This window comes from Mixophyes fleayi, chromosome 1 (assembly GCF_038048845.1).
Source record: "Mixophyes fleayi isolate aMixFle1 chromosome 1, aMixFle1.hap1, whole genome shotgun sequence".
NCBI lineage: Eukaryota > Metazoa > Chordata > Amphibia > Anura > Limnodynastidae > Mixophyes > Mixophyes fleayi.
The window spans coordinates 355,551,524-355,567,526 of NC_134402.1; the positions used below are offsets into that span (position 1 = coordinate 355,551,524).

Below are 16,003 nucleotides of genomic sequence, written 5' to 3' on the forward strand. Positions count from 1 at the left end.
AATTCTCCAGCAGCGGGTACTAAATTAAGACATGGGGCTAGATTTACTAAGCTGCGGGTTTGAAAAAGTGGGGATGTTGCCTATAGCAACCAATCAGATTCTAGCTTTCATTTAGTACCTTCTACAAAATGACAGCTAGAATCTGATTGGTTGCTATAGGCAACATCCCCACATTTTCAAACCCGCAGCTTAGTAAATCTAGCCCTTGAACTACTTTTAGGTTTTTCCTCCTTTGTCTAAAATACTATTCTGTTAATACAATAAATGACAAATGTTTTTTTTTAAAAAATAAGCGTTTAATGCTGCTTTATCTTCCTTCCTCTCACATGACAGTTATGTTGTGTCACTTTCCATCTGTAACCTGCACCCTCATTAGATGAGAGTTGTGTGTAGTAACTTCGCTCAGACAACGTGGTGACGTAACCCGGGCAGACACTACTGTCATTGTACGCGATGTGACATGCGGAACACGTGACTCGGAGTGGTGGCCCCGCCTCTGTGCTCAGCTGACAGCTCCAGCCAGCAGAGCTTTTCCTGTGGGCGGGGACAGGGGAGGGTCTCAGAAGACTTCGCCATTCGAGGCGGCCAGAGCTGAGTGGGGACAGCCAGGCCGCCGCTGCCACCACAGAACAGCCAACTCAGGAGCCGCTCCAGGGCAGGGTGACAATGGCTGTCGACAGCAGCAAGTTCAACCATCTGTCCCTCAGTCAGCTCAACGAGCTTTTGGAAGATGACGCCAAGCTGGGGCAGATGGCCCAAGAGATGGATGAGGTGGGTGGCTGCAGATAGACGTAACGACCAGTGTGTATTTAACTGGGTCCAGAGTGTCAGTGTGGCACTTCTCTGGGGCCCCCGGGGGTCTGTGTGACACTGCTCTGGAACACCCCCCTCCTCTCCCAGGGTCTGTGTAGTACTGTTCTAGAACCACCCCCCTTTTCCCCAGGGTCTGTGTGGTACTGTTCTAGACCCCCCCCCCCTTTTTTTTTGCAGGGTCTGCGTGGTACTGTTCTAGAACCCCACTTTTTCCCAGGGCCTGTGTGGTACTGTTCTAGACCCCCCCCTTTTTCCCAGGGTCTGTGTGGTACTGTTCTAGAACCCCCCTTTTCCCAGGGTCTGTGTGGTACTGTTCTAGACCCCCCTTTTTTGCAGGGTCTGCGTGGTAGTTCTAGAACCCCCCTTTTCCCAGGGTCTGTGTGATACTGTTCTAGAACCCCACTTTTCCCCAGGGCCTGTGTGGTACTGTTCTAGAACCCCCCTTTTTACCAGGATCTGTGTGGTACTGTTCTAGAACCCCCCCCCCCCTTTTTTTCTCCCAGGATCTGTGTGGTACTGTTCTAGAACCCCCCTTTTCCCCAGGGTCTGTGTGGTACTGTTCTAGAACCCCCCCCTTTTCCCCAGGGTCTGTGTGGTACTGTTCTAGAACCCCCCCTTTTTCCCAGGTGTAGTGTGGTACTGTTCTGGAACCCCCCCTCCCCCTTTCCCAGGGTCTGTGTGGCACTTGCACCACCTGGGTCTGGGTTCATACTTACAGTACTGAATTACAGGTTGCTCACCATTGATATAGACAATTGTAGACCAATATAACTACTTGTTATGTACAGTTATAAATATAGTTATACATTTTTGTGTGCTGGATTTCCATGTAATAGTTAATAGTGTATGGGAAAAATAGATGCTTGTTATATACATGTTGATTAAAATAGGAAATCAATCTAGACATAAGCCTGGTATTGACAGATCTTTTTGTTAAATCGATGTTGAGCTTATAGAAAGGACTCTTAGTAGACTTTTGGTATTTGTCCATGTATAAGATTTGTCCATGTGGTATTTTTTAGGAGTACTGGTTATGCTTATAAATCAAATGAAGCTCTAATGATTTCTCAATGACTCCTATAATTTCTAGCTTCAGTTCCTCAAATGTCACAATTGAGGTATTTTGTATTTCAAAATTGGACTCTTGCACACCACAACTGTCATTTATAGAAGTTACTATTCACATTCATAATTCACCTTTATGTAAACTTTACAGTATTATGAAAACGTGTCATTGTAATTGCTTTTGCTGTGAGGTGGATTTTGAGCTATTGTTCTCTGATATCAACCATTTCGGACAGTCTTGAGCGTAGTGGCCTTCAATGGGATTACTCACAGGTAGTCAGGCCATTGCATAAATTATTTCTCCCACATAAATCACAACTTGAGATATATATATATAAAAAAAATTGAAGTAATTAGTACCTGCTTTCATAAAAAAAACAACAACTTGTATTTTAGGTTGAATGTCTTAAAAGTGACAAAAACGGATGGTGTTGTTCACCAATTTTAAAAGATGCAGTCATATTGCTGGTAAATCCTTTAACACTGGGGATTTTGCTCAAAGTATTGTATTTTTTTCCTGAATACCAAAATGTATTTTTGCCATTTGGTTATAGTTTGAGTAATATTCTAAACTAGACATTACTTTTGACTGTTCTCTCTGACAGATTTTGAGAATGTATTATACCAGTGGTTCCCAAACTGTGCCGTGGCTCCCTAAGGCGCCGTGGCAATCTTACAGGGGTGCCAGGGCCAGTGGTAAGCAAGATGGGGGACTACTTGGTAATTATGGCTTGGGGGTGCCTTGAAAAAATTATGGAGACCCTAAGGGTGCCTCGAACTGAGAAAGTTTGGGATCCACTGTATTATACTATTTTGCTTTTGTGAGCTGAATAAACATTTGTTTCAGAAAAGTCAGTCTGTGGGTTGTGATATAGAAATAATTTTAATTAGACCTATGTGTCAGAGTGAGGCTCCTTCTATATGGTTGCTGGTTTCCTGCTTTATATCTAGTGTCACCAGCCTATTTAAAGTGGAACAGATCATTTTGTAGCCTGAACCAACAGTGGTGAAAATGCAGCCTATCCATTTACTAGGAACTAATGACATCTCAATATAGCGGACAGATACTTTTCTTAGCAATTCGGCCTTCTTAAGCTGGGTACACACTATATTTTATTTTACTTCAGATGCGTATTTCTGTAACAATTTTACCCACATCTGAAAGTCCCGATGATCATACAGTTTTAATGCGTACTCACCTGCACAATTTACCTTCAGATCTTTCCTAACCATCAGCTGAAAAGATTGTGATTCTATAGAGATCTGCCTACACTGCTGGCAATGAGTGTATACACACTTCCATAGCTGTCCTACATCATTAATCCTGATTTTTAGGAAGTTTATAAAACCAAATCAACAGCTGTGATGTGTTTTGGTAAGATAAAACATGATCGTGGGAGCGTATACACATTTGCAATCTGACCAAACGGTCGTTTATCATGTGGAATCTGCAGGATAATTCCATGTGTACCCAGCTTTACAGAAGAGTTTATCACTTTGCTCATACTCCACATTGTTCATAGTAGGTGTAACTGATCCCTCCTTCAGTTGTGACGTTAGGCAGGTAAGAAAACCAACTTCCGTCTGCTTGTGCTGATTCTCCAGTTCTGAATCATAGAAACATCACATGATGTGCTGGTTTGCTTTGAGCCAATCACTAGTACAGAAATTGGCAGCCACTCAGTCTAATGAATGCTAGTTACTGTATAATCTCCTTTACCCTTACTGAAGCAGACTTGTTCCTTCTCGTTTATTGAATGACCTTGATTAGTATTAAATGTTTTTTAATTTTTATAACATCACTTTGTCTGTATTGCATAAATGTGTTGAGCTGCACAGATCTCATTAGGAATCAATAATAAAGAATTGTTTTGTGAAAGACAACTAGTAAAAAGGGGCAATACTTAAAGAAAAATATTGACAATATTTTTTTCTATGTTGTACAGTTGGGAGATTACAACAAACATCCTTGCATTACAGTCTAACAGGAAACAAGGAAGTGATACAGAAGTTACAAGCATATGTTTTCAGCATTGTGCCACCTCAAATTTACATAAAGGGATGTAGAATTGTAAGAGTTCCATCATTCATGTCACACTTTAATTAAAATAAAATCATGTAACCATGGTAGTTATTTAAAGAAAAGGTAAGATTATAGTGCACTGCCCTGCTGTATATAAAGGATATCCACTAATCCCAAACAGGAAACAAATATAAAATAATACGTACAAAGGCGCTCATAGACATCCACATGAATCAAGTGATATAATTCTTCTAATGGTCATTCGCTCGACTGATGCATGCAAAAAATAAACAAAATATAATAGTGTAGTATGTTCAAATATCCTTTACTATCCTTTACTATAAAAGGCAATAAAGTTCCTAAGGAGATAGTGAGGAAATCCAATAACTCTTCAACACCTTGTAGTGTGTGTGCAGCTTTATCATATTGATGTTATGCTTACAAGATAAAATCTTGAATACTTGTGATATATGGTATAAATCAGTTAAATTTCTTTGGAAACTTCATCCTCACCACAATCTATGTAAAATAGAAGAAATATAGAGCTGCATAGTGTATTACTGCTTTAATCCATAGACAAGATATACACATGGACCTAAAATAAGAACATATAAAATCCTCAATAAATGAGGGTAATGCCCGTACTAATGGTCCCGATTACATAAGCATGAAGGAAAACATCCAGAAGGTAACCACAAAGCTGCAGGACTTCTTCCTTGTAATGGTGATTGGAAACAGTATTTTGTGCAGAAGTCAACACGTTTCTACTCCTTTACTGGAGTCTTTCTCAAGGCTGATTATGTTCCTCCTTAACCGGCGTTCTCTTTATAACCGGACAATCCAATTACATTTCTGTATCTCTTACGTCCCGTCGATAGCGGAAGTGCGTCACCGGAAGTGGATACTTCAAAATGAGGCTTGAATACTTCATTGTACAGTCTGTCTCATCACGCGGAAATGAAATCCTCATACTGAGACTTGGATATAGATACATACAAATTTTCGTGTTAACTGGACTGACAATGGAATATATATACATACAAAACAATTACATTATAAACCATACTATCCACACAAGACAAAATAACTTGCATAACTATTACACATGATACACTTAATCTAACAGCATTATATTAAAAATATACAGTAATATATACAAAATGCAACGGACTAACATTCAAATACTCTATATAAAAGATCCCATATAAAAATTATAGATGAGCAAATATAGTGGTCCATCTCTCTTGTAGTGGTCCTATCGAAACTCAATGACACAAAAATATATAAGTGTTAACCACAACATCTCCTAAAAACCTCTTCAATTCAAAGTCAGGATTTAAACCTCCAGGAATAAGGGTATTTAATTTATAAATCCAATGCATCTCTGCCTTAGCAAGTCTACTATCGATATTTCTATTTCTCCACTGAAGATCAATCCTTTGGACTGCCCAGAAACTCTTATTAATACAATTGGGATTACAAGAATGAACATGTTTAAAATGGAGGGATAATGAGTGGGTAATCAGGCCTTTTTTAATATTAGCAATATGTTCTTTAATTCTGATCTTTAAGGGACGTATAGTTCATCCTATGTACAACAACCCACATTTACATTCCACTATATATACAACATAATTGATGTGACGTGATAAATTGATCCATCCTATATGATTTACCTTTAGATATGAATTCACTAATCTTGCTATTATTGGAATTAACTGTTCTGCAAACACAACATAGACCACATCTGTGAAAACCTTTTGTTCTTCTAGGTCTGGTATCACACTTTTTACCATTTTATCCCTTATATTCGGTACTTTACGATATATAAATTGCGGTCTAGCTGCTAGTTGTTGACCAATAATCTCATCTCTCTTGAACAATTTCCAATGCTTTGAAAATATTATTTTCCATTTTCTTGTCATCTGCATTAAATTGGGTAATAAAGGCCCATTCAAATATTTTTCTCATTTTCTTTTGTCTTTAATTCCAAGAGTGCCTTTCTATCTATCTTCTCTATGTCCTCTTCTAATTTATTTAAATGTATATTATCATAACCCTTTTCCAAAAAACAGGTTTTTATTTATTTTATCTGATCATGCAGTAATTCTACCTCTACAATTCCTTTTCATTCTCCTCATCTGGCCTATAGGGATATTTCTAAGCCAGTTGGAATGGTGGTTACTATTAAATTGTATGTAGCTGTTCGTATCTGTAGGTTTCCTGAACTTTTTTAGTAAACAGACCAAAATCCTTAATATAAATAGTAATATCCAAAAAATTGACTGACGTTTGGCTTGAATCAAATAGTAGACGAATGTTCAAATTATTATTTAAATATGAACAAAACTGATCAAGTTTTTCCTTATTATCTTGCCAAACAAAAATTGTCATCTATATAACGATGCCATAGGACCAGGCTCGCCCCAAAATCATGCCCCCACCAGACATAAAACTCCTCCCACCATGCCATGAATAGGTTGGCATAACTTGGGGCGAACTTGTACCCCATAGCAGTACCGATTTTCTGCATCTAATAATGGTTATCTTTTGCATGCATCAGTCGAGCGAATGACCATTAGAAGAATTATATCACTTGATTCATGTGGATGTCTGAGCACTTTTGTGTATTATTTTATATATGGTAGTTATTTAACACACATTCAATTTTTGGAAGGTTTGTAGCGAAGTCAAGTGGTCACTAAACCTAAGATGCGCATTGTACTTTGTCAATGTGAGTTAACATTCACGTATATGTTAATGGATTGAAATATTTCAGGATCCTACTACAACTATATAGCTAATGAGATAAGATAATTCAGATTATGGGAGAACATTTCCTATGTGTCTATTGAAGGCCACTCTAGAGGGAGCAAAAGCTTGCACTCGACTATATAGCAAGTGCACATATATTTTGGGTTCTGTACGACTATTGGAATGTTTACATGTGTATGTTTGTTTAAGTAGTTACAATTTCCTTGGAATGGCTTAATTTTATGTTCGCATTTTAAAATTTACATTTATTAAGTACCCCCCCAACTTCTAAATATATACTAGCACTTACATTTTTGTTTTTTTCTTGTTTAAATGTGTAAGTATCCTTGTTCAATGTTTAAGGCTGTATGTAAAAAGTAAATACTTGGGAACTTGCAGACTAAAACAAAAATGTTCACTGTTGCTGTCACATCCAAAACTCGCTCACGTGACGTGTGTATGAGGTGTTGATTACACAAAAAACCCTGGGGGTAAATGTATCAAGCTGCAAGTTTCTGGCAGGTTTGAGAAGTGGAGATGTTGCCTATAGCAACAACTCAGATTCTAGCTGTCATTTTGTAGACTATACTAAATAACTAGAATTTCATTGGTTGCAATAGGCAACATCTCCACTTTTCAAACCCACCTGATACTCGCAGCTTCATATATTTACCCAGTGGTCTGTCTAAAAATTATTAAAATCTTCCTTTAATTATACTTTATTTAAATATTCAATAAGATTTTATACCAAAACTAAAACTTTGCAGATGTTCTTCACTTCACCAAGACTTATATTCCACTACAGCATAGCTTAAATTAACCAAAGTTATTATAAACTAAACAAGCCCCTGTATTTGTTATGTAGTAGTTTATAATATCCAAGCTACCTAACATGTCAATGCCTTAAGAGCACAAAGACAGAAAGTTATCAAATGTTGTTTAATTTGACAAAAACATGTCACAATGCTTTAGGTAGGTGGCTTAGTGGTTAGCACTTCTGCCTCACAGCACTGGGGTCACGAGTTCGATTCCCGACCATGGCCTTATCTGTGTGGAGTTTGTATGTTCTCCCTGTGTTTGCTTGGGTTTCCTCCGGGTGCTCCGGTTTCTTCCCACACTCCAAAAACATACTGGTAGGTTATTTGGCTGCTATCAAATTGACCCTAGTCTGTGTTTCTGTCAGTCTAAATTCCATAACATACACAGACAAAGCTCCAATGGGGCAGGGACTGATGTTAGTGCGTTCTCTGTACATTGGCGCTATATAAATAAATGATATTATAATAAAATAACACACTGTAACATACAATTATACAAACAGGTTTCTTGAAATAAATATATAGGCAGAAAAAAAATAGCGCTATTTCCTATATATTATTGATGGTAGAAGCAGAATCATAGATCATTTCCTTGATGGTATATAGACCTCCAGTAAAATTACAATGGATAACAATTTTTCATGTTTTTTAAATATACACTTTTCCACCTTGCCTTGTGAGGTCAATAAGAGAAGGCTGGGTATATGTATGTTGGGTTTGCAACAGCTTTTATGATCTGTATTCAAAAACCACTTCTTAGACGATATCATTCCTCTGGAACATACCAGAGACCTAAAATTATATTTACCAAACAGGACATGATTTTATTTTTTTTCTATACTCTGTAGATTAGTTCAATCTTCTGGACAACAATTTAAGTTTGATTTATGGTGTCACATTCCATAGTCATCCATAAAAGGGGATCCAAGGAAAAGTAAGCAACCAAAATGTGCTAGAGTTCTGATTGACCTATCCCCTGCCCATTTTTTGCATATATAATACTGCTGATTCAATGGAAAAATAAAGGCTTTTTACTCGGCAGTGTATTTAAAGTTTAAACAGAGGTGAATGTGTAAAGTCCTGTTGACAATATAATTTATTTGCCTGTGCTTTAATCTAGCTTAGATTGCTGGTTATCTAATTCAATTTAATGATTCAAAATGTAAAAACTGGCTTCACAAACTATGATCCTGCCACTCTGTTTTAGGGAGCACTCTTTGTTTTGGCATAGACATGGACAAATGGGAAGAGATCACACTGTTCAATGCTCTGGCCCAACATCTGGTTCACTTACAGCGTCGCTGATGGCTGTTTGTGTGGCCAGAAGATGACTGCACACACTGACTGAGAGTAGCTATATTCTGACTGCATCGCCAACATGCTTGATGGTGATATCTATTTCAGTCATTTTGAGTCCACGCATACAGTGACATTTCAGCTTGTGTAACTAGCATTAAAAGAGGCATTGAAGTATCGCAACTCAGAAGTGGGAGGCTCTTAAAAAAGTGTTGCTGTAAGTGACATTAGTGAATGTGAGCCGGTTATTTGGTCTGAGAGCTTAGCAATTGGACCTGTCTGATTTGAACTTGGAAGGGACTAAACAATCTGAGTGTGGTCACAGTTTGAGCTTAAGAACATTTTTACATTATGCACTACTTATGTCCTAAACAGAACAGTGTGCAGGTGCTAGGGTCTGACCCCACAAAAGTGTTCTTGTTGGGATGGGAAGCGGTTTAAGTGGAAAAACCTCTAAGTCTCAGTTTGGCAGTGATTTACTTAGAAAGTTCGTCCCTTTATCTTGCTGTTCTTGATTTGGTACATTTATTAGATCCAATCATTGTTTAAACAGGTCTTTCCATACATACATGTAAACACACATTTTTTTGTTTCATCACTCATCTACTGTAAAATATCACGGTTCAGAGGTCACTTTAATACTAACATTAGTGAGTAGGTGTGGCCACTAGAAAGTCCATCATGTGTTGTTTCACCCAGATGCAAGAGATAATGTTTTTTGTTTGTTTTTGTTTGTTTTTCAATTTACTCTTAGACTTAGTACACACTACAGTGTTTTCAGTTGTCTATGGAGCCAATCAAATGATAAACGACCGTTCAGCCCTAACTAACAATCTCATTCAACGATTGAACAATGTCGTTCCAATTCTGCACTGTGTTTGTACTCATGACCGGCAATGTCCATTGATCTCTATGAAGTGTGCAGAGTCATGATATTTTCAGCCAATGGTTATGATGGCTGAAAAGCACAGATCTGAAGGTGTGTCATATAAAATGTGTCTGTGTGTACACAGGAATCGGTAAGCTGATCGGGACTTTTTTTTTTTTTTAACGGATTTGTTATGTATTTGTTGGTAAAATCGTTAAGGATATCGCATCTGGAGAAATTTTGTGTAGTGTGTAACCAGCCTTACACATAACTTTAGTTTCTTCCATATTTACCTTTTTATACGTCTGTATCAGTTCACATTCAATTATAACAGCCAGTGGGCACACTACATTTGTTCTGCGGAGTAAAATTTATATTGGATATTTCTATCCAAACAGTTGTATGGTATTTTATTGGTAATTCAACATAATGGTAAATTGACTTATAGACTTTTAAGAGGTGGGGCTGCTGTGAGCATCCTTGGCAATGCAGCAGCTCTTGCTTCTAGCAACAGCCGCTCTGTGGAATTCTATAGCAGCGTGCACCGGAGCCAATGTTTTTTTTTTTTCTCTGCCAGATGATCAGTTTCATGCGTACAATGACATATGACACTGATCTGGAGGCGTGCCAGGGTTTTTGAAAGCATCAGGGAAGCTTTTATATACATTAACACCATCTCTGGGAAAATGAAGAGCTGGTCAGACATCCAGGGTTCACAGAAGGGCAAATGGACAAAAGGGCAGACAGCCAGAGCACATAGAACCAAGCAAATCTACAGTAGGACAGACATCTAGACTTGTAAATAAGGGCATATAGCAGCACTGAAGGATAGGCATCCATTAAACAAAGGAGCAAGTAGATATTATGATAAACATGGCACACAAACTGGAGAACAGACATCCAAAGGTGCAAACTGATATAAGGGCAGAGATCAAGAACAGGAGGATATAAAAACATAAGCAGCCTACATACAGATAAATAAGATATACCTATATTGTTGGTAGATAAACATATTTAGAACACAAAGCCAGTATTCATATGGGAAAAAATAACACACTAGAAAGAATGCCATTTACATGTAGATGAAGTAAAAGAGGTAAAACAGACCTAAACTGGATTATGAAGTAGAACTTTTCATTAATGAGGAAAAGAATGGCTAGCAAAATTTAAGACAGGAAAAGTAAAGGAAAATTTAAGACTTGGCACCTATCAACGGTGCACAGGAAATTGGTCACATGTAGAGGGCTCCCCTCACTCAGTTTTAGCATCCTCCATAGCTCTGTAACTCCAGCCACCACAGTGGTAGTTAGTACTGTGCACAGTACTGACCACTTTCTCTGCAAATACTCTGTGTATCCAGAGAAAGGAAGCTACTCTCCTCTGAACATACAAAGTGGCTTCCTTTTGTGTTGGAAAGCACTCGCCACAGGCTGCATGATTTGGTTGCTGGACATCATCCATTTGTCTTTGTAAACAAGCAGCTTATCTGGCATTTAACAGAGCTGCAAGTCAGATTTTCAGTCGGTGCATGTTTATCAGGTCAGTGTCAGGTTCTCTGCTTCATGGCGGTCCTTAGCTATGCAGTGGCTGTGGAGTGCATTGCTAATGTTTATTATTCACTGCCAAAGGATGAGTCTTATGCATACAACGAGACATGATGCTGATCTGGAGACTTGGCATTGATGTGATCTCTGATAGGAACCATCGTCTACAGTGTTATATTCTGAAGAGTCTCTGGGTATATGACAATAAAACATATAAAAAATATAAATCGATATGTGGAAAACATTGTATACCATCCTTCAAATCTGTGTTTTTACATATCAGGACATCATTTTGCAATTGTCAAGTCCTCACCAAATCCTACATTTAATCGCTTTCATCTCATGTGACAAATACCATTCAATAACTTTTACTTTGTCGTTATTTATTCATCAAAAAATAAGCCACATACTTCATTAGCTTGTAAAACCACTTTGAGCAACAATAATGTATATTTGAGGAATTGTCGATCAGTCCTCCTAACAACACTGCTTCTGTTCATTGATGTTCAAAGGCATTCATTTATGCACAGCTCTGTTAAGGTCCTGCCACAGCATCTCAAGGGGGTTGAACTCTGGACTTTCACTTGGGCATTCTAAAAACTTGATTGTTTTCTTTTTGAGCCATGCTTTGGGTATTATTATTTATTATGATTACCATTTATTTATATAGTGCCACTAATTCCGCAGCGCTGTACAGAGAACTCACATCAGTCCCTGATGTGAGTGAGTCTAAATGTTAGTCTAAATTCCCTAAGACAGACAGACTAGGGTCAATTTGTTAGCAGCCAATTAACCTAGCAGTATGTTTTTTGTTTTTTTGGAGTGTGGGACCAAACCAGAGCACCCGGAGGAAACTCGCGCAAACACGGGGAGAACATACATACTCCACACAGATAAGACCATGGTCGAGAATTGAACTCATGACCCCAGTGCTTTAAGGCAGAAGTGCTAACCACTTAGCCACCGTGCTGCCCCATAGGGTACTTGTTGTCTTGTTGCATAATCCAGTTTTGGTCTAGCTTCAGTTATCAGACAGATGGCCCTATATTTTTCTTTAGCATACTCTAGTGTGAAGAAGAGTTAATGGTGGACTCAATGATTGTAAGACATCCAGGTTCTGAGGCTGCAAAACAATCGGAACACCACCCCTCCATCACCATTCTTGATATTTGTGGCTCCTGTAGTGATACGCTGTGTTAAGCTTTTGATAAACATGGCATTTTGCATTAAGACTAGCTGACTTCCCTTAGTGTTGTCTGTCCAGAGATCATTGTTCCAGAAACGTCTTTGGAGATGCAACAAGCTGTACTGGGTTTATTTATTATGGAGAGAAAGTACTTTGGCTGTTCCTCCATGAAAGCCGTACTAGTCTTTATCTCGTGGTAGCTTCCTATATTTTAACATTTACTTTTCTGACAGAGACCTTTAAATTCATGGATGTAGCTTTTGACTTCTCTTTAATTTCTAAGAGCATCACTTGTCCTTGAAGTTGAATTTGTTGGGATGCCTGCTCATGAGAAGATTGGCAGCTGAGTTCGGTATTTTCCATTTGTACATATTGTTTCTCAATGTATATTAATGGATTTCAGATGTTTGGAAAAAGCTTAATAATCCTTTCCAGACTGATGTGCATTAATAATTGCTTATCTGAGATCATTGCAAATATCTTTCCTCTATTGCTTGGTGTTAACACAAACCTGAATGCTTCAAGCTGAATTACTGAAGTCTCTTCCGGATAACAAATAATGAAATACACTTTTGTTCAACTAGCAACACCTTGGTCAAATAACCTTCTTTTGATAAGGAATCGGTAAGCATGTACTTAATCTTTCACACATGGTTTCTTCATGTTGGCTTATTTTTTTGTTGAATAAATAATGGCAAAGTAATATATGGGTTGTATGTAATAACCCAGGTTTAAAAGTGTATTTTTTTCATTTGATTATATATGTAATAATAAATATAATTTACCTTCACATAATGTGTGTGTATATATAATATCTATATCATACATACTGAAACTGAGTTTGAGCCGGATTTGGACTGGACTTTGGCCCACTCTCTTGTTTCATGACAGCAAGAACTCAAGTACTACATCTCCTGTACTTTATTACTCTCTATTCACCAATTCCACCCACTCCCCCGCATGGCTCCTAACATCATTACTCCATACTACTTGCCCAAGCCTGTCCCCTCTATCCACTGTCGCTCCTCCCCCTGCACCATATCCAATCCCAACAACCGTATTCTCATCCTTCTTTTCATACACCTTCCCCTGTCATGCGCACTGTGGAATGCAAGATCTGTGTGCAATAAGCTCACTCCCATTTCTTTGGTTTCCTGGCCCTTAAAGAAACATTGATCTCCCTCTCTGATACTGATCTCCTATTACTACTGCTGTATCTAAACTCCTGTCACTTACTCCTATGTCCTTTCCAAATGGACAGCTTCTCCCATCTCCAAGTTCTCCACTTCTGCCTTCCCACTCTCTGAACCCAATCTTCTTTCCTTTACCCTCACTTTACCCCTTGCCCGCCCTCTCCCACCCAGAGTCACTTGCACGCAGGATCCCATCAACAGCATTGACACCATCATCTCTGTGTCCTCCCTTGAACCCCTCTGCGCTCCCATTTCTTCCCTATCATGCCCCAATGCTGTTTCCTCTCTTTAGAGCTCCACACTTAGTTGTCCTTGATACTGCTGCCACTTCTTCTCCACCAATCAAAATCCCACCCCTGGCACTTCTCTCTTGTCTCTTCCAAAGTGCTCCTGCTCCTTTGAATACCACTAGAGGAAATCCTGCTCCATCGCTGAGTCCATTCACTTTACATTCATCCTTTCCTCCTACTATTCTGCCCTCTTTCTTGCCAAACAACCCTATTTCACATCCCTTATCTTCTCCCTGTCCACTAAACCCCAATGCCTTTTCGCTACCATTAATTCTGTTTTGTGTCCTACCCTACCTCCTCTCCCCTCGTCCGTCACCGCTCTTGAATTTGCCACCTTCATCAAAGACAAAATTGACTATCCACAATAATATCTGTTCTCACCAGACTCTTCTCCCACCTATCCTTTCTATCACTCACTCTGTCACCCTTGGCTCCTATCCTCCTGTATCTACCAGAGATCCTCCCTCTCCTCTTCTCCTTCTTCTACAACCTGTCCCCTCCAATATCCTCTGCTCCCTCTCTCCCAATGCTTGTCATTACCTTGCTCACATCTTTAACCTTTCTCTCTCTCTACTGGTATCTTCACCTCGACCTTCAACCATGCTCTTATTTCCCATATTCTCAAAAAGCCTTCCATTGACCCATCCTCTCTCTCCAACTATTGCCTCATATATCTGCTTTTCTTTGCTTCTAAAATTCTTGAATCCCATGTCTTCAATTGTCTGGCCCACTTTCTCTCTTCCCACTCTTTTTGACCATCTCCAGTCTGACTTCTGTCCACCTTCACTCAACTAAAACTGCTCTTGCTAAAGTGAAAAATGACTTACTTTCAGCTTAGTACAAATGTCACTTCTCCCTTCTCGTACTCCTTGGCCACTCTGCTGCTTTTGACACTGTTGATCATTCTCTTCTCCTCACCAACCTTCACGAAGCAGCGATCTCATGGTTTGCCTCCTACCTATTTGGCTGCTCTTTTAGCTTCTCTGCTTCTGACCACTCCCCCTCTTCCTCTTTCTGTTGGAGTCTCCCGAGGCTCTGTCCTTGGTCCCCTGCTCTTCTCTCTCTACACCACCTCTTTGTGAACTTATTCAATCATTTGGCCACCTCAGTGCTGATTACATGCAAATCTATCTTTCCTCCCCTGACCTCTCCTCCCGCCTTCCTAACTCAAGTATCTAACGGTCTCTAGGCTGTAACTACCTGGATGTCACAATGCTCAAACTCAACATCTCCAAATCCGAGCGTATCATCTTTCCTCTTGCCAATGTTGCTATCCCTCCCAATATCTCCATCTTTGTTGACAACATGAATCTGTTACCCAAGGCAGCTACCTTTCAGTCATTCTTGACTCTGCCTTCCGCTTTACCCCTCATATCCAGTCCCTCACCAAATCCTGTCCCTTCTTCCTCTGTAACATCACAAAAATCTGTCGCTTCCTCATAAGGTCCATTCACTCTCATTTGTCGTCTTGCCTATTGCAACCTCCTTGTCACTGGCCTTCCTTTCTCTCCCTTTTCTGACCTTCAGTCCAAACAGAATGCTGCGGCTAAGCTCATCTTCCTCTGCTGTTGCTGCTCCTCTGCGTAAATCCCTTCATTGGCTCCCCATCCGTCTCAGCATTTAGTTCAAGCTTCTAACTCTCATTTACAAAGCTCTTACTGACACTTCTCCCTCTTACATCTCTGACCGTGTCTCGAGGTACATACCTACCTGGTCACTCCACTCTACTTCTGACCTCCTCCTCAATTCGCCTCTCATTACCTCCTCCCATGCTCGCTTTCAAGACTTCTGCTGTACTTCCCCCAATCTTTGGATCTCCTACTCCGCCTCTCTCGCCATGTCTTTTTCTGCACTCTGTGTGAGTCCCCATAGCATTGCTCACACTCATCTGTGCTACTTATGTGTATTACCTCATCTGTTTGTTACTTGCTCCTGTATCTGGCGCTACGGAATCTGTGACGCCTAATAAATAAATAAATGATCATTAAGGATAACTTAATTCTGTATGCTATCTGTGGTCAGACAGATGTAGCAAAACATTTAAAATTAGCACCAGTTAAATGAACATAAGTAAAATGTTATGCATCATACACGCCAAACTTAACATTGCATATTGAGGCACAAAGCATGCTTTAAAAATGTTACATTGGCAT

The 16,003-nt window shown here is 39.3% G+C and overlaps 1 protein-coding gene across 1 annotated transcript in view; it reads left to right on the plus strand.

Moving 5' to 3' along the window:
- The first annotated feature begins 547 nt into the window (after positions 1-547).
- The window catches only part of VPS37B (VPS37B subunit of ESCRT-I), a 33,032-nt gene continuing 17,576 nt past the window's right edge, over positions 548-16,003 (plus strand). Inside the window, exon 1 of the mRNA XM_075177746.1 lies at positions 548-771. Coding sequence (XP_075033847.1) covers positions 667-771 — 105 coding nt within the window. The 5' untranslated portion in view covers positions 548-666. The remainder of the gene's footprint in view (positions 772-16,003) is intronic.